This window comes from Chlamydotis macqueenii, chromosome Z, assembly GCF_036417535.1.
Source record: "Chlamydotis macqueenii isolate bChlMac1 chromosome Z, bChlMac1.mat, whole genome shotgun sequence".
In the NCBI taxonomy this organism is placed as follows: domain Eukaryota; kingdom Metazoa; phylum Chordata; class Aves; order Otidiformes; family Otididae; genus Chlamydotis; species Chlamydotis macqueenii.
This window is the reverse complement of record NC_141593.1, coordinates 36,780,523-36,799,369: the sequence shown is the minus strand read 5'-3', so window position 1 is coordinate 36,799,369 and position 18,847 is coordinate 36,780,523. Positions and strand designations below refer to the sequence as shown.

The 18,847-nt window shown below is 37.9% G+C and overlaps 1 protein-coding gene across 1 annotated transcript in view; it reads left to right on the top strand.

The window, feature by feature from the left end:
- RORB (RAR related orphan receptor B) overlaps positions 1-3,337 on the top strand; it is a 46,945-nt gene extending 43,608 nt beyond the window's left edge. The window contains exons 9-10 of the mRNA XM_010115929.2: positions 2,586-2,698; positions 3,182-3,337. Coding sequence (XP_010114231.2) covers positions 2,586-2,698; positions 3,182-3,337 — 269 coding nt within the window. The remainder of the gene's footprint in view (positions 1-2,585; positions 2,699-3,181) is intronic.
- The last annotated feature ends 15,510 nt before the right edge of the window (positions 3,338-18,847 follow it).

Here is an 18,847-nt window from a genome sequence, read left to right as displayed (position 1 = left end):
AATTTGCCATTTATTTTCTTACAAAAATGATAATACTAAACAATAGAGAAAGAAATAATTTCCTTCCACACTAGATGTTCCAGTTTCTTCACAATAAAGTGTTTCATCTTTGGAACATATGTAAAAATTTTTAAAATTAAGCACTGCTTCATGGAAGTACCTGCACCAGTCCTTCCATCCACTAATATAGGTACACAGAGATTCCCTATGGGAAGTACTCATACTCAAGTTTCTTTTCTAGAGAAGCCACCAACCTGAAAGGTGATTTGTTTGCCCTTGATCTCAGTGTTCAGGTAGTCTACAGGAAACAGAGTGGTCCCATCAGGAGTAAGGGAACCTAAGAACATCCATTAATACAATTGCTAAGGCTGCAAAGCCCACTGTCAGACCCATTTTCCGTCTAATTCGGAGCACAAATCCAGATTTTCCACTTCAGGGTGGACCTAACCACTATGCTTGGAGATGATTCTTCAACTTGATTTCTGATTTCAAAGGTTAAAACATTGTAGAAGAAGCCCTGGAAAGGTTATGGAGGCATCTCCACCTGCAAACTTGCAGAGCCAAGTGGCAAGACACTAACCTGGGCACTCCCTGTGTGCCAGTCGCTCTTCTGAAATTCTGACTGGTGCTGTTCCTTTTTCCCATGTTCCTTTTGGCAAAAGCCGATCTTGTTAGTTGTCCCTCATCTTCTTTCCTCCACTATTCTCTAGCCTAGTGGTCTATGCACTCTTTAAAGATACACATGTTCAAAACCCAAAAGGAAAAGTACAGAATTGAACCACTTCTTATACCCTGTATGCGTAGCCACTGATCTATTGACTTTTTCCTGCACTTTTGTGAACATAACTAGAGGAACCTGGGGAATTCCAGCCAAATGTGCAGATAGTTTTCAGGTGGTAGAAACCATATTTGGGGAGACAAACTTAATATCCATTGTAAAAGTTTCACCTAGCTCTTGTCATGAATTTAAGAACTCTTATGTTATATAAAGCATGGTCCCTGACAGATAAGTGATTAAACTTTTCCTCCAACAGCCTCAGTCTATTTTTAAGCTTATTCTTGTGACAGAAAGATAAATCTTTAAGGATTGCTCTCTATGATGAATCGTTTTAGCTCCAGTCTGCCACATTAGGCCTTGATTTAACACTATTGAAAGGTATCTTTTTGCAGTAGCATAGAATTTAGCACCTAACCTGTGAAGTCTACATATTACTGTGTGCTTATTTGTGTAGATGCTGCGTGTGCTCTCAGATAATTCTGTTTCTATGGCCACAGGTGGCTTACCTTCTGGGAGCATGATTCTCTAAGCTTTGCAAAAAGATTGTTTATTTTCCTGATCATCTGTTAGGCAGCTAGAGGTTTGGGTTTGTCTCTTTTCACAGCACTTGGTGATGGACACTTTTTGTACACTGCTCTCCACAGACAGTCAGACAAGTCACAGAATCCTGCTCCTCTAGTGATGAAATATTGTTCAGCTCCAGCCTCTGTGGCATGTGTGCTCATTGAAATGGTCAATTTATATTATTTCTGTGGATTATTTTAGTGACTGGGAGTGGGCAAAACAGCTTTGAAAGCAAAAGGGATTTTCCTACACTTTTCCATTTGTACACAAAGGTTCATACCCGGTGATAAAGTAGATTTTCTTGTTTCCTCTTTGAAAGATAAAATCTATACCCAAAATTGGTCTGGATTGAGGGAGAAAGAAACAAGTTCGCAACATGGGAAAACAAAAGGTTTAATGATGCTGTAAACATGCTGTGTTTATTAATGGTGTTGGTGTTGTCTTGGGATCTGCTACTTCTCTTTCTGTGTGTTTGTCTCCAGAAGCTATGACTTGTGAGAATATAGATCTTAAGGAAGACCTCCTACACTTGGGGTTTGAGTTCAGTAGAAGCCATATAGGTTTCCAGACAACTGTGTCTGTAATTGTTATTCGCCCAGATAGTCTTTTAATTTTTGTTGTTTAAAAAGAGAACATTTTTAAATAATGAGAAATTTGCACTTCAAGACATTGCAACAACTCATAATTCTTTTGAATTATTAAAGAAATTCTTTTGAAGGAAGCCATTTCTTTTTATTCAGAATATAATATTTGGTCTCAAAATGTTAGCCTAGTAAATAATGAGATATATTTTATTTTAATTTTTAAATAATAGTATTCTATTATTTTCAAGAACTGTTTTGATCTGTGTTATTTATGTATTAAGACACTGAGATAACATGACATGTTTATCACCTAGCCAGTATGAAGTTAGAATAACACTGGTTGTACCAACAGAGAATAATAAAATTATTGGGCCTTGTTTAATTTCTAGTTCCATCTTTAACATCCTGGTTTAGACAAAGAGATGCAGAGCCAGCATTGTGTTCCTGTACACTTTGTATCTGTTCCTTAAACTCTTAGGTGATCCTTTAGTGGATTAAGATACTTTGCCTCTGAAATCATATCTTAATTCATGCAGTCCTTCCTTACGGGAATTATGATTCCTGTGAATGCTTGCGAGGATGGGACCTTATGTTCCATCCATGAGCATGCCCCATGTCTGTGCATTCTTGACTCTAGCTCTTCCTTTCCTTTTTTGCAGATCGAGCCTGGTTAATAGAGCCAAGGAAGGTCCAGAAGCTTCAGGAAAAGATTTACTTTGCACTTCAACATGTGATCCAGAAGAACCACCTCGATGATGAGACTTTGACAAAGGTAAATTGTTATAACAAAGAATCAAAAGTCCTTGCTTGCGACTCTTTTTTTTTTGGTAGCCATTTCTCCATATACTGCTGCATGAATTAAGTTAAAAGCAGCACACGATATGCTTGTAATGTATAGGAGAAGTAAGGCTTGATTTACTCTTGTCCCTGGTTCCTCTTATTCCATTTTTTTGTTCAATCCACTAGTCTTCTTAATTGGTACCCTAGCAAGAATGAGGTTGCCTTAAAAAAGTACTACTGGAGGCGGTTCCTTGTTAAACGCATTTTTGGCACTTGGCTAAGTGCCAGGACAATTGTTTTTAGCCTCTTGCAGTAAGAACAATGTCTGATCCTTTGGATGGGTAGTTTTGATGGAATTCAGATTATTGTATTCAGTTTCCCAACAAGATGTTAACATAGTTCATTTTGGAAAGTGTAATTTATACTAAATTTGCCTTGTTCCTCTTCCTTTTCTTTTTATTTCAATGTCTCACAGTTAATATCCAAGATACCAACCATTACTGCACTTTGCAACTTGCACGGAGAGAAACTACAGGTATTTAAGCAATCTCATCCAGATATAGTGAACACACTGTTTCCTCCATTATACAAGGAGCTTTTCAATCCAGACTCAACCACTGGCTGCAAGTGAAGGGGATAATAGAATTTTCACGTAGTCATGGAATGCATCACTATTAAGACAAAAAGAAATGTTTTCATTAAGAACTTCTTTAAAATGTCACTACTGCAACACTAGGAATGTCCTGCACTTAATAGAATTATTTTTCACCGCTACAGTTTGAAGAATGTAAATATGCAACTCTGAGTGGGGATGTCTTTTTTCTCTTTTTTTTGTTTACTTTTTTTTTTTTGAACTGACAATGAATATACAAATATAGGACACTGGGTGTTACCTTTTTTTTTATTTTATTTTATTGGGGGATGTTTTGGGAGACAACTGTTCCTAGAATTTTATTGTAGATATACATGAGAATAGAGCAGTACTTTGCAGTATTACTCTTGCTGTTTATTGTTCAAATATAATTTAAGAAAATTCCACTTATTAGACTTGCCTATTTCTATGTTTTTAGATAGTTTAATGCATGTGGAAATTTGTAGCTGTCTTGGAAATTATGGTGCATGTATGGAATACACACATATATATATGTACTATATACTTCTATATATATGTGTGTGTATAGGTATTATATGCATACATGCTGTAGCTTAAAAATCCCATGCCTACTTTTAAAGGATGCTCAGCCCGGCTGTCATGCATTTATTACTCTTAAAGTATGATGTTAGATTTACTTTGGGCAATCAAGATTTGCTTTGCCAGTCAGAGTTAAAATATCAGCTGCCGATGTGTAATGACAGGAGCACTTACGAGATATGTGTAATGTAGTGCATGTGTGCCGTCTGTAAATGAAACATTAGGAATGTATCAATGGTGCAAAAGCCTTGTCTGGATGATTTTAGTGGAGAGAGGAAAGGGGTTTTTTGCATTTTCTCCCTGTTACAGGGATAGAGCATACATAAAAGTGAACATTGTAGGACCTGATGTCAGAAACATGTCCGAAACACTAAGTAAAAATGTAGACTGTCCCACACGTACATTCTTCTGATTCCACACATTATTTTATATATACTTCTTTGAAAAGTAGTTGCAAAGGTTGGTTTCTTTTTGCTGAATGGAAAGACGTGTAGTGAAGTCAGTGGAAACTGTAGGAAGCCTAAAATGTAACTCTGAAGAGTAACAGCAGAGGGAGGAAGGGAGGGAAAAGTCAAAGCAAGCAAACATCCATGGTAACAAAGGCGAATATAACTCTCGCTGTTCCTGACAAAGCCGTCGTCTAGATGGGACGTACATATATGTATGTTACATACACATGCATATATGTATGTATATATTTGTATATGTATAGCTGTATATATATATACATATATAAGGTTGATTTTAGATGCACTGCAGGAGGGGAGCGAAGGATTGGTTCTTTATTTTTGTCTGTCTCTGAGCTGACTTTATGTGCATTTGCTTGCAAAACTAAAGGCAAACACAGAGGGGAGTGGAAGTCTGTCATGGACTTAATCTTGCGGATTAACGAAGTTTAATTAGCAGTCATGATTAATGTATTTGGATTCTGCCAGAGATGTGAAAGATAGACTTTTTAGCTGTGGAAGAGGAATTCAGTTTCCACTACAGCTCTGTCCTTACCATCACTTTAAGCATTGTGAGCTTTTTCATAGAAGTGTCCTCCGGGAACACAAGTGGAGGGAGTAGAGCAGAAATAAGAGAAAGCAGGCAGTCAAGAAGAAGTGAAGTGAGGGCAAGATCACGAGCAGATACATTTCTTTATTTCAAACCACATAGAAGTCAGTGCAGTCTGAGGCAAGGGCGAGGAGGAGCATGCCGTTAGGGAGGCTGAAGGACCTGCCACCTGCCAGGCTGCACTGCAGAGCAGCATCACCAGGAGCCCATAGGGATGCAGCTGGGCCCCAGGGTGGGTGCAAAAACTGGGTTTGTTGCAGTGATAACTTAATCCCTTCAGCTTTTCCAGCAGACTCACACAGCTCTGGTCTTAATCTTCTGTTCCCTTTTCTTCATGACAAAATAATTCCAAGTACTTTGTGGAGTTTTCCCTTGCCCTCCATCAGCCGGTTTGCAAGTTTACATACATGCTTCATGATAGAATCCAGTCTAGACAACATCAACATTTGTTTGATCATTTTTTACAATGTTAGTCCAGATACTAGAGCAGTCAAAAACTGTCAGCTGATAAATGTTTTTCTGTGGGTCCATTACAACTTCAAAACCAAAAAAAATCTGCACAGCAAAGTTAGGTGTACTGAGAATTTTGTTGCAAACATGACATGACATAAATTTCAAAATTACTTAGTCCTATGGAACAGCAATTTCTAAAATACTTTTTTTACTCCCAATTTAGAGCACATTTTCTGATGTCTACTGATTACGTTACAATGTCTTCAATTAACATAATAATACATTGCTTTTGGTGCTTCTTTATACCACTTAAACCCTAAGACTGGCATTCCCTTATAAGGTGATTTATCTGTTTGCACCCCCTTTTACATGGCAAATCCATGAAAAGGAGCCCAAACTCCAGCTCTTTATAATATAAAAAAAAATTAATTAACTATATTTATGTACTGTTTGTGTGAATTTATTTGGGAAAAAATTCAAGTCACACTGAACCCTAGAGGTGCTCAGTTTTAACTGCAGAGGATTCATATTTTCCTTGTCTTTTCCAACACAAGAACACATACATATATATTTGTTTGAAATCCTTTTAAACTTGTTTTCAGTATGTCAAAAGTAACATATTTAGCCAAACCACAGAAATACAGAATGTGTGATAAATAGTACTGTTCTTAGTGCTGATAAATAAAGAGGTTTGTCATGTTTATAAATAGTCCTTCACAATTACATGTTACATCTTGAAAATGTTTTCTTCTTTTCAAATAAGCTAATCAGTCCTCGGGAGTTTTGACTTATGTCTTAGGCAAGATAAATGAATGGAGATCACCAGTGAAAAAAAGACGTTATTTAATCATTATCTGCAGGGCTTTTAATCCTTAAAGCACTATTCTTAAATCACTGCAACCTCGTGACCTTTTTCAATCAGTAAGGATTACTGCCACTTTTTAAAGATGCAGAAATGAAGGAAAATAAGTTAAATAACTTGCCCAATACCAGAGAGGTAGCAGTATCCAGTCCTAGAATAATGACGGATTCTTGCCTTTTGTCCTAAAAATATTAAGATGCTGGTATACAAAATCTTCGTTGCCATTGTAGGCTGTAGAAAGAATTATAAATATTGCCAAACAAGTTTTTATCTTCCAGTAAGGTTAATTATCAACAGCTTGCTCTATATTTGTTACTACTTTTACAGAATTTGAGCCAATAACTTTGTTGTTTATTTGGAAAATAAAAATTCATTCTCATATGTTATTTATTTGTTGTAACTAAGGCTGATAAATTTTATTTAATTTTCTGTGATTTGAGCTTGGCCAGACAGGTAATCTAGTACCTCTTTTGCCCTTCATTGACTGTGTTTAGAACAACAAATAATGATCACATGCTACCAGCTGGATGTTTGTCATTGGTTTTGATACATAGCCATTTATATTCAAAATTTCAAATTCTCGATATTGGATTTCATATGTTCAAGTTACCAATAGACTTTAAATAATAAAAAAGCATTTATTTGAGTAAATAACTGCATAGTCCACTCACAAAAATGCATTTCAGAAAATATTAGTGCTGCCCTTTAATTTATCTTGGCTTTCATTAGTCCACAGTAGTAGGAACATCAACTAAATCTCTAAAACTAGGATTTGTCACATCTGCTCTCTGTAGCAATTGGTTATGTTTGTTGACTTTTTTAGTGACAGGCTTTTCAAATGGGACACATTTTTTAATGATTTATTAACCTTGGATCTTTAACAAAAGGATACTTAAAGCGTGTATTGAATCATCTACTTCTAGCATTGCTCTCAGATAATTCAGCCACATTGATCTAAATTATCTTTGGCATCAAGGAAGCAGATGTAGGCTGTTCGTTACACTACCACAGAGACTTCATTTTGGTGTAAATGTCACTCTTGCCAGCTCTTTGTATAAAGAATTAATTCCAAGAGTCATATTTCCTTCTAATGGAAAGATTGCTTCAGTGATTGGTAGGAAAAAACCAGGGTAATAGAAGGCACTCAGTTGAGCCAACTTGTTTCCAAAAGCAGTGTATATTTTTTTGATTGGTCTGTGATAGGCAGCATGTAGGAATTGATTCTGCACGTTGTCAGGTTTTGCTACATCTAACTAGAGACACTAAAAATGAAGGTATCTCAGCACCACACAGAAGATGCTCAACTCCTCATAAAGTCGGAGGCCCTTGGTGTTAAGAGGTCGCCTTTGAGCTTTGCAGAGCACAAGTCAGATATTCTTCTCCTACTTGCATTTTAATATTTTTACTTCACGCTTCCCATTGTTCATTTCAGCTCCATTTCAGTTTATTCCTCCTGTTGCGCCTTGGACACCAGTGCTTTCTCGATGCTTGTGCCAGGTTGCGGTGCTCCAGCTGGAGCAGCTACCAGACTTGTCCATGAAGATGAGATTTATTAGGTGATTTTCTTTGTTCGTTTTCATGGTGGCAGCTTCCACAGGTGTATGTTTCCCTTTGGGATAGTTTTCAGGGATTTCTGACATAACAACTTCTACACAAAGAGAGTGCAAAGCTGCTCTTGTGCACTGGCCTCTCAGCCTCCCACCACCGGGCTGTGGGAGCTGCTCCAAGGCTCCAGCGGTCTCACAAATTGGTCAGGCAGCACAGTTAAAGATGCGTAGCTAATGGCTCCTTTCCCTGTTGTCTTTTTCACACCCTCTAACGCTGTGTAACAAAGCACATTTGAAAGATGTTCAGGCTCCCCCCCATCCTCCTTCCTGCTGACTACGCGTTGATTGTGCTGTTTCCAGAAGAGCCAAGGTCCAGCCTGGAATGTGGTTCCTACTTTCAGAGTCATTGTCTGCTGGACATCCCAGGAATATATATTGTCAGAGTCATTGTCTGCTGGACATCCCAGGAATATATATTGTCACTGGGCAATAAGATCAAACTGAAGCATGAAAGAGGTTTTGTTCTAAATACATTATACCTAAGCACATATGAAATGGAAAACTGAGACGGAACAGCTTGCTTTTCCCTGACAATAACAAAATAGTGTATTTACACCTACCAACCTGTCCCAGCACTTTCTGCCTCCACTCTAGAAACTGACTCCTGTCTCTGATATCCATCAGGAACAGTGTGTTGGAGACCCAGTCCTTTTCTTTTCTTTTTAAGTTTCACACTTTGTAAATGACAATCACTGCTTGACGCAGATGTTGCACTGTATGCCACTCAGGGATGTTTCATTACTAAAAATAGCTATATGACTATAACGGTGATAACAAGGAAGAGAATTGTAGAGGCTTTGAAGGGCACGGGTTGAGCTGCCCAAATGAACGCGACCCAGACAAGGCTTTCAAGCCAGTGATGAGAAGTAACATTGGTATAGACTGAATTCACTGTCAGCATTTCCTCAGCTTGATGCAGGACTCACTTCACCCGTTGTGTCTCAGTGGAGCCCTACTGACCCATCAGTTTGTGATATTAAAGTCCTTTTGGAAACAAAATGCAAGCGAGCTTTGTACGAGTTACGGAATTTAGACAACTGACAAAAGGAAGTGCAGTTTAAAGGTACTGAGTTTAGGTACCATTTCTGTGAGCTCATATCCAGAATTGCTGCAGGCATGTAAGAAGAAAGGTTAAGACGTGGAATAAACAATAGTATGTCAGCAGAGACAGCAACATTATGTTATGCTGAGCTACCACATGGAGAAATCATAGAATCACAGAATCATAGAATGGTTAGGGTTGGAAGGGACCTTTAAAGGTCATCTAGTCCAACCCCCCAATGACTCTAAAGAGCAAGTAGTATAAAGTGGCTAACAGCTATCCTTTCCTTTCAGAGATGCACAAAATTGTAGCTACCCCCAGGCCTCTGTAGCAATGCTTCTCCATAGTATGACCAGTCCTTTTCTCACCTCAAGCAAACATGGCCCCATTTTGTACTGTGCTAGTGAAAAATACTCCCATTTTCTAAAATTTTAAATGCGTTTCTGCTTATCCCTAGCTTTACACCAGGTGTTTTCTAAAGACCTATCATTACAAGAATACAAACAGAAAGACAAATTGCAATGTATTACATTGCCAGTCATGGAGTTAATTCCAAGTCTCCAACCAAGAGGTTTTCCTCAGCTCTGAGTATGTTCATTGCTCCTATTCTCACAGTGACTATGTGGGGGTTTTGACTCCCTACACCTTCTGAATTCCCTGCACCTAGAAGATGGGTGGACAACTTCCAGAGGTAGAAAGGCGAGGCCAGCAGCCCTGTGCATCAAGGTTTCACCAGCTGTCCCATTGCAATTTGAATTCTAATCTTTCAGGTTGCTGGGAGTGATGTCGGCATGATACCTTGTTGGCATGATACCTGGCCATTCAATAAAACAGTCTTCTGCCCAGAGGACTTTGCTTTGCCTCTCCTTTTCGTTTTCCTCCTGGCTCCTAATAAGTGAGGCCTGGAGTGATAAATGATTCATCTTTGCTCTTTCTCAAAGCTGGTCCTTACCTGCAGCCTGCAAGGGAGGCTCCACCCAGGAGGTAGGAAGCAGGCTCCTTCCTCCTTCTCCTCCCAGCCTCCGTGTCCTCACTTAGGTGTATTGTCGCTGCAGGTGTTGTCCCTGCAAATCAGGCTGTGTGACAATGAGCCCAACACTCCAGTAATTATCATCCCAGAAGTGGTTTGCAGGAGATCACTTAACTGTAAAAGTCACTTGTGTATGCGGTCTGCAGACAAAAGCCATTGTGAAAAGAAGAGGTGAGAAATTTCTACAGTGGTAGCTCACAGATCAGTAACTTTCCTAGACAGGCAGCCTGAATGTCCCATGACATGATGGATGTGTCAGTGTCCCCCAGTCCTTGCATTTCTTTTGTGCTGAGGGAGTAAGACAATGCACAGAATGCTCTGGGAAAGGAGAGAAATTTCCTGGGTGTTACTGCAGGCAGCGAGGATCATACTGCTCACAGTGAGTTCAGTAACATGATGTACTGCACTTACATAATTTTGTCACCCTCACAATTCAAGCACAGCACGCAGGGAGAGTGAAAGAAAACATCATTGGATATAGCAGCAATAAATAAATTATGAGTGTTTCTTTGTAACTGTACTTGCAGAAATTGTTTGCTTTGCACGTGGTCTTCGGTACAATACCATAAAGAGAAAACTTCATCTAATGTAGATATCACAGTGTTTTTGCATACTTGTTGGATTTGTTGGATGGAGCTGCTAATTTGTGATTGAAGATACTGCTGTTGAGAAAAATGTATGTGCTTCAAGAAAAGGCCAAGTTCCTTGTTTATGGCTATACATTGGCAGCAGTAAAGTATGTTCAATATAAAACTCTGTCTGGACAGAATTTTTTAAAAAGTCTCCTAGTTTTCAATATTATGATCACATTGGTCCCGTATTCGGGCAACAACAACACAACTGCATTGGAAAACGAGCAGGGCCAGATGGTCAACCATAACGAACAGGAAAGAACAGGCTTTACCTTGAAGACTGTTCCAGATAAAACCAGCTTATAAAAAAAAAATTAAAAATAAAAAAAAAAGCACTTATACTTGTCTTGATTAGACACACAGCTTAATAAGTCAGAGTAACTACATTAGGCTGTTGACTTTGGGGATTCAGATTCAGATGCACTACATTTGTGTTTTTTTAATGTGTCACTTCAATGTCAGTATCAGGCAAAAAAAAAAAACGTTGTTTTGTTGTTAGTAAGAAGTGCTAATAATCATTTAACCCTTCAGAGGGTGGACCACACATTCTCGTGCAGTAGATGGGGATTTATTCGTGCACTTACTCCTACAAAGCCACTGAGTAGCATAGCGAGCGAGCTAGCCATCATAGTCTTTGCCTCCTGCATGACTGCAATGTGACCTCTGGGAGACTACAGGGAGCGGCTCTGTGATTGTACTTGTGGCCACAAATAAAGCACAACCGAAGTCTGAGCTGTTGCAAACACCCAGCTAAGTCAAACGCATGGGATATGTTGAGATTTATGCTAATCGCTGTGAGATAATTCCCATGTTAAACTAATTACTCTGGTTGTAATGAATGGACGGTATAAGTAAAATAGAAATCAGAATAGCAACAAAATCCCTTATTTTACAGCTGCACTCTCTGCCTCATCTGATTAACACTAAAGAAAGTTACTTAAAAACTAAACAGACAAAACAAGAAGAAAGAAACCTGAGTATGTATTGTAGAAATGTAGAAGACAAATAAAATATTTTTTCAAATGTAATTACTTTTAATATATGCTTGTGGAAGGTCTGATACTATGTATGCTGTCTCTGTAATTTTTGCTGTAAATAACTTGGGACAGTGAATACACTGATTTTTTTCTATGTCTCTGTTTAAGCATAAGACTTTGTAACGATTTTTTTTAAAGAGGAAAAACATCAAAGAGCAAATTATGTACTTGCTTCCTGTAAGTGTAATGTACTTTTCAGTTTTTATGGAAACTGATTGTAATAGATAAAGCCTTTGACCAGCCGTTGATGTTTAGTGTATACTTCTGTTTGTAATGGGGAAAAAAAAAAAAGGTGAGACTGTCAATGAAACATGATCCCAGTGAGTCTGTACAGTGAGTATTGTATTAATACCTGCAGACCACATTTGACTGATATAATTTGAAGAAAGGTTGCTCAAGCAAATAATGTTTCTGTACAGCATATGGCTTTTAAGAATCCTTCTGGCATGAATTATATTAATAGAAATGTTTCTTTCTTTCCAATGAGCAAAATATTTTTGTATGCCTTTAATTTCTTATTCAAATTTGAGGTCACTCATTAGCTGTAATCCGAAGCCATAACTGACCTTCACCAAATACATGTTTTAAAAATCATAATAAAAAAAGAAATTATGTCCAGTTTGTCAACAGCTATGATAACAAAGGCAGGAGCATAAATAACGCGCAAAGTATTTGGATGCTTTTCCAGCATCCCAGTATGACTTTAATGGCTAGTATTTTATGATTACCAATTTATAAAAAAGAAAAACATAATTAAAATAGATATTTAGATTTAAATGAGACTTTCTAATATTTTTTAAATATCCCTGAAAATGCTTCCTTGCTTTTAGGATTATGAGAGAAATTGATTTTTCATATACTTCCCACTTTCAAATATCTAATGTTTTTATCCTATTTCCAGTTTCCATTTTATTAGAGTGAAGTAAGATGTTAAGACCCAGATCTCCAAGCTCTGAGCTCTTTGGTGCTTGGCTGTAGCTATATTATGATAAATCAATTTGATTTGAATTTTGGGGGTGTGTTGTTTGGTACTTGATAAGCATGCTTACCACTGTTGGTAACACACAAGACTTGCATTGCCTGTCAAGAAGTGTGAGAACAAACAATCAAATAATATATGAATAATACTCAAAGTGAGTCACTCTCAAAAGCTGAATAAAAATTCTGTTCTAAAATCAAATGTCTCATAAAGTCAACAGTGATTTTTTTTTAAGCTTAATTGTATAATAAGTATGATGTATATTGACTGGCTTGTACATGCAAAAAGCAAAACCGCAAATGAACCATGGCATACTGGGTAAAAGTCTGTCTCCATTGAAACCAAAGGCAAAACCCCTCACTGATTTCCATGGAGCCAGGAGTTCATCCAGCATTTTTACACCTGCAATATTCTTCTGATCTTTCTCCCTTGTTTAATATAACTGACCTAATTTATGTGTATGTGAGTAAAAATACAGCCTGATTCATTTAGAAAGTGACCGTTGAGGGTTTGTTTTTTTTTTTTTATCATGAATTTTGTAGGACCAGCATCCCTGTCAAATGAAAAGGTTCTATATTACTTTAGAATGTAATAGATTTTCATCTTATTTTATGTCCTGTAAATTATTAGTTGAATACTGTTAGCATTCCATAATAATGCACACATGATTTTTGAATGTTTTCTGTAAATGACAATCAATGTTGATGAAGTTCCTTTCTTTAATGCAAAATTAAAAAAAAAAAGTATAAGAAAATAAATTCTGTTGTGTGACTTTTTTTCTCCATCCCTTTAAATTACCTGGATCTATCAGGAAAAGGTACAGTGTGTGCGTTTGCAAATGAGAAGGGTAAAAACAAAAACTGTCTATACTTATTTTCAGGTTTTCTCTTAACCTATTGAATTAAGTACAGCATGATGCTCCATCAGTGCACCAAAAGTGGCTCTGTTTTGCAATTTAAATTAGAGCTGCAACATTTGAATATGCAAATCGTTAGATTTATTAATTTATTTCGCTATATATTTTAGGGAAAGCCTCAGCCAGTAGAAGAGAAAAAAAACCCACAAGAAACAGTTACATGAAAGCAAACTGCACAGTAATGTAACAGAAGGTTATCTTATTTAAAAGAAGATACTGTATTTAGAATAAATTATAAATAAAAATGTCTTAAGTTTTTATATGTTTAGTAATAATTAATACTGAAAATGCTAGCTATTGAAGCTGAAGATGGTACCTTTCAGAGATACTACCTTCTTCTTTTTAGGATGCTAAATTTAAAGCAGGAGTAAATTTTAAAAGTTAATATCTAAAGGCCTCATTTTGCAAACCATTAAGCACGTGTTTATAGTGTTACTGACTTCAGCAGGATTAATACATGCACTTAAAGCCAGCTGTATGTTTAAATGTTTCTTGCATCACAATGCAAGCAAGCAAGTTGGATTCTGAGATGCAGTAAGTGCAGCTTAGTATGATTAGATTTTCCAATCCTAAATATTTAAGACTCGTTTGGAGATTTCACATCCATCTGAAATAACTTCAGACAAATGTAATAGGGAGTTCATATTTAAACATTTATATTTCAGATATCATGAAGCTGAATAGTTTACTAGGCATATTAAATAAACGGACTGTTGTATTTACATGTTGCAAAACACTGCAAATATGCTGTTAGTATTTAAATTTGTAGTGTCACAGGGTCAGAGGTACTCATTTTATACTAACCTGTATTATTTTCAGGTAGAAAATCAGAAGCAGTAATTTTTAAAACAATATCCACAGACTTTGTGTAGTTCATATTTCCTTACTGGTTTATAGTCTTTGATACTTTAAGACTGCTTTATCCTTCTAGTCTGCCAAGGAAAAAAAGTCTTAGTAAAATATCCACTTTTCCTGAAAGCCAGAAACAAACTTTACTTTTCTAGATTCTGACTGGCAGGTAACACAGTGATCAACACCTTATAAGAAGACAAGTAGAACATTATTTTGAAACACAGTTATCTGAAAGTCTTAGAAGGCACCACTTACTCCTCTGTTGTGCCAGTTAAATGTCAGCATGAATGTCAGTGTGCCCAGGCCCACAGTAGATATACCCAAATGTGTATGAACTATTGTGTACGTGTTGGACATTACAGTTTCTCAAAGATGGATGGATTACTATAAGCTTTCAAGAAAGACAGTGGTGAACTGCATTAGACAAAACAACATGAAATAACAATAGCTGTCAGTCCCGGAAGGATTATATACTTACAGGTGTTCACTTAATTACAAGCCAATGCAAATGCAGCTGTCTGGATCATGATGTAGTGTGCATGTATTCAACTGTAGCTTACCATGCACTCTGAGTAACATCTTTGTTAGAGGAACTGTCTCATGAAATGTGATCCACAACCTAAAAATATTCCAGCATTTGTACTGGATAAATCCAGATCTGGCTAAGCAGTTTTTCTGCCTCTCTACCTTCTTGTGCTCCTCCACTGTTCACCTCACTTCCCACCCCCATCCCTAAGAGGAATCTTCCAGAAATTCCTTTGAAAACTGGATTGCAGCTTGCTTTGGGAAGACGAAGACTGATTTGTTCTGCTGCAGGTGTAAAATGCCTCTTCATTAGGGAAGGCAGCTGTAGTTTTGATGTTACACGCCGTGCTTCTGTTCTTGGAAAATGTTTGCTTACCTTCCGATTTGTGCAGGACTTTTGTTGTGGCTTTAAGGTTCTGTGTATAGGAGAGAAGTGAGATTTTGGAAGACTTAAGAGCTTCAGTTAGTCCTGATGAAGGGACTCTGATCCCAAAAGGGTTTTATTCCAGTTGTATTGAACAGGCTAATAAAAATATTCTCTCCCCCTACAGACGTATTAAAACTCTGTGTGTAGCTATGATTCTTAAAAAATCTGAGCAAATCTTTCATCTGGGTGTTCTACCTGTAAGGGAGGGCTCCATTCAGCTGGCCAGAGAGGTGTGTTGGTCCTGTTTGCATTGCTTTTGTGTACCTTGCCTGACCTCTGCCTGCTGCTCCTCAAGGTCTCAGGTCTTTCACGGCTTTCTCCAGTATATGGATATTTTGGATAACCTAGAGCAACTCCAGTGTAACTATGGTTTTCAGGTGTCCATATGGAGTTTAAGCATGTAACATACATACTGTATACAAAGGCCTGGAATTTTGCATGTATTAAAGTTAGAAGATTAGGCACCATCAGTGATTTAGAAATAATTGTTGTAATTTCCCTTCAAAATCTCCACAACAGAAGAACTTAAGAGACTACTTCCATGATCAGCAGATTCAGCCCAGTCCTAATAAAGGTGATGTGTAAGATGCTTCCATTTCAACTAAGACAGTTGGGGCTGTTCAGCCTGGAGAAGAGGAGGCTCCAGGGAGACCTAATAGCGATCTTCCAGTACCTCAAGGGGGCCTACAAGAAAGATGGGGAAAGGCTGTTTAGTAGGGCCTGTTGTGATAGGACAAGGGGTAATGGTTTTAAAATAGAGGGGGGTAGATTTAGATTGGAAATTAGGAAAAAAAAATTACGATGCGAGTTATTGAACACTGGAACAGGTTGCCCAGAAAGGCAGTGGAAGCCCCATCCCTGGAAACGTTCAAGGCCAGGCTGGATGAGGCTCTGAGCAACCTTATCTAGTTGGGGATGTCCCTGCTCCTTGCAGGGGGGTTGGACTAGATGACCTTTGAAGGTCCCTTCCAACCCTAACCATTCTATGATTCTATGATTCTAATTAACTAATAGCAATTTTGAGCAAACCCCGAGTTTGCCTGGAATTTCTTCAGATTAATAAAAGCTTTTATGAGAGGGCTTTAAAAATTGCATCCCCTTTCCCCTTGTTTTTGTTGCATTTTGGCATCCAAAAGTGCAGTTACAAAAACTGCATCACTAAAATCGCAGTAGTGGTTGGTAAGCTTTCCAGTGCCCCTCTAAATGACTCAGTGACCAGCATAGGCAAGGTTTAGCATATCCTGTGCTTCCTTGTGACAGCTGATGAACAAATACTGTGAAGTTTTAGCAAATATATGTTAGTATTAATCTCTTACCAATTAAAAAAATCCTGTTGACTTAGATCATAGAATCTTTAAGGTTGGAAGAGACCTCCAAGATCATCAAGTCCAACCATCAACCTAACACCACCCTGCCTACTAAACTATGTCCTGAAGTGCCAGTGTTCTTTGAACACCTTCAGGGATGGTGACTCCACCACTTCCTAGGGCAGCCTGCTCCAGTGCCTGAGCACTCTTCCAGTAAAGAAGTGTTTCCTAATATCCAACCTAAACCTCCCCTGCCATTTCCTCTTGTCTTATCTCATTTTTTCATTTACTAGCTTGTAATTGGCCCCCTCAATTTTTTCTTGAGGCAGTGCACTCAAGAGCACTGTGATATCAAACGGGAGGTGACAATGTTAGGAGACAGCTCACCCTACCTTCGTCTTCTTTAAAAGGCCACACTGCCTTAATCAACATGTTCATCTTATCGCTACAAAAGGAAGAGGAAAATTAATTTTCTTTTTACAGGTTGCAAAATCATTTTCTGCCCAGTGCTTCGTACTAGGTGTTTGTGGAGACACTTCCCGCAGATGTGGAGGGGAATAGAAGATTTCTCCCTTTTGTTCCTGAGCCCGTATATTTGCCTGCTATGAACTGCCATGGCTTGCACTTCAGGCTAACTTTAAAAGGGAAGTACATTTCAGGGGCACTCCCCTATTTCTGTCTCTCTCAAGGTCCTTTACCACCATATTCATTTTCTTCTCCACCCTCTCTGCCTTATAGCAGAAGAGAGGTTGAAGGCCGTGCTTTTGAGGAGTCCCAGGAGGGTCAGTGGCATTAGTTTTTGTGTGCTTTTTAAGCTCGTACCCTATCCAAAAAATCAATACCTCCTCCATGAGCTTAAAGCTAGACGTGCTTAAATAACTGTCTGAATGTAGCTATCCATGCAGCTTCAGGAAGTGCAGAGCATTTTACCAGACAAAAGCTCTGCAGAAAAATGCTGCTTTGAGAAATTAATATTTTCTGTCCACAAACTAAACGGTAATAAAGATTATTTGGCACCTGTGTATCTATTTTTCTATTTCTTGGCACTTTTAAAGTATAAGCACTGTCTTCATCTTTACTGTAAGGTTTCCAGATGTTATCAGATAAACCCATACTCTCTTGGCATTTAGTACCTCGTTGTCTTGCTGCCATCTGGGTTAGTAATGAAATCCACTCTGCCTCTCTCCAAGGTGAGTTACTGTTCCAGTGTCTCAGAGTGACTCGTTCAGTGCAAGTTAGTCTGAACTGTAACAACATTTTCATCCTCAAGGGAAAATCCTGCAAGCCTGTCATATCACTGCAACAGCATGCTGAGAGGCTGTGGCTGTTGCAAATTGGGATTTAAAGTTATGGCTCCCAACCTTCAATGCTGCGTGCTAAAGGATAGCCAGCTCTGCTAAACTGTGCACCATTTACACCTTCTCCAAACATGAGCAAATTATAGGTATCATGCCTTTTTCGCATCAGTGAACCAAAACAATAGTCTTCAAAATCTTTGCATGAATAAAAATCCAAATTTGTTATTTTTCTTTCAGTTTGAAAACATTCTGTGAGTACAATCAGAACATGCTTTGTGCTTTCAAAGGTGTTGAACTTTTAGCCCCCAGTTATCCAGAAAAAAAAACTGTTTGAGGGCATTTGTGACTGATGCTAACAACGGCATACACAGTCAAAAGAGTAAAAAAAAAAAGTAATTAATATTAGATCTAATGTTCTTTCAGTGAAAAATAAAACTATCCTGTGGGTACAGTTTTCCTATGAGGAATACTGCATTGAAAGATCATAGAAAATTGTATAAACCTGATGCATTTTTTTGTTAAATTTGAAATAAAAGAGTATGTCTTTTTACGGTATTCCGTATAAAGACTAGGAATCAGAACACACACCACACAAGATTGACTACTGAAGTTCCATTTAAACTTCTTCAGTCACTTAATGGCTGTATACCACTTTTTATTTATCATTAAATGTGATTTAAAATGTGTCCACCTAGTGTCTGCATCAGAAACAGATAATAACTCCAACTTTTCTATTTTGAATTTACAGACTCAATCCACTCAAGCTAATGGCTGGTCTCTGTTAGCTGAGTTTGGGGCACTAAAAGCTTTTGCCAGTATCTTTTTAGGCTGTTTCCCAAGAGCTTATCTTTCCAATACTGTGTTGAACTTGGACCTCTGTTTGAGCTCCTGTAATGTTCTTTCCAATATGGAGCAGTGTTGCAACA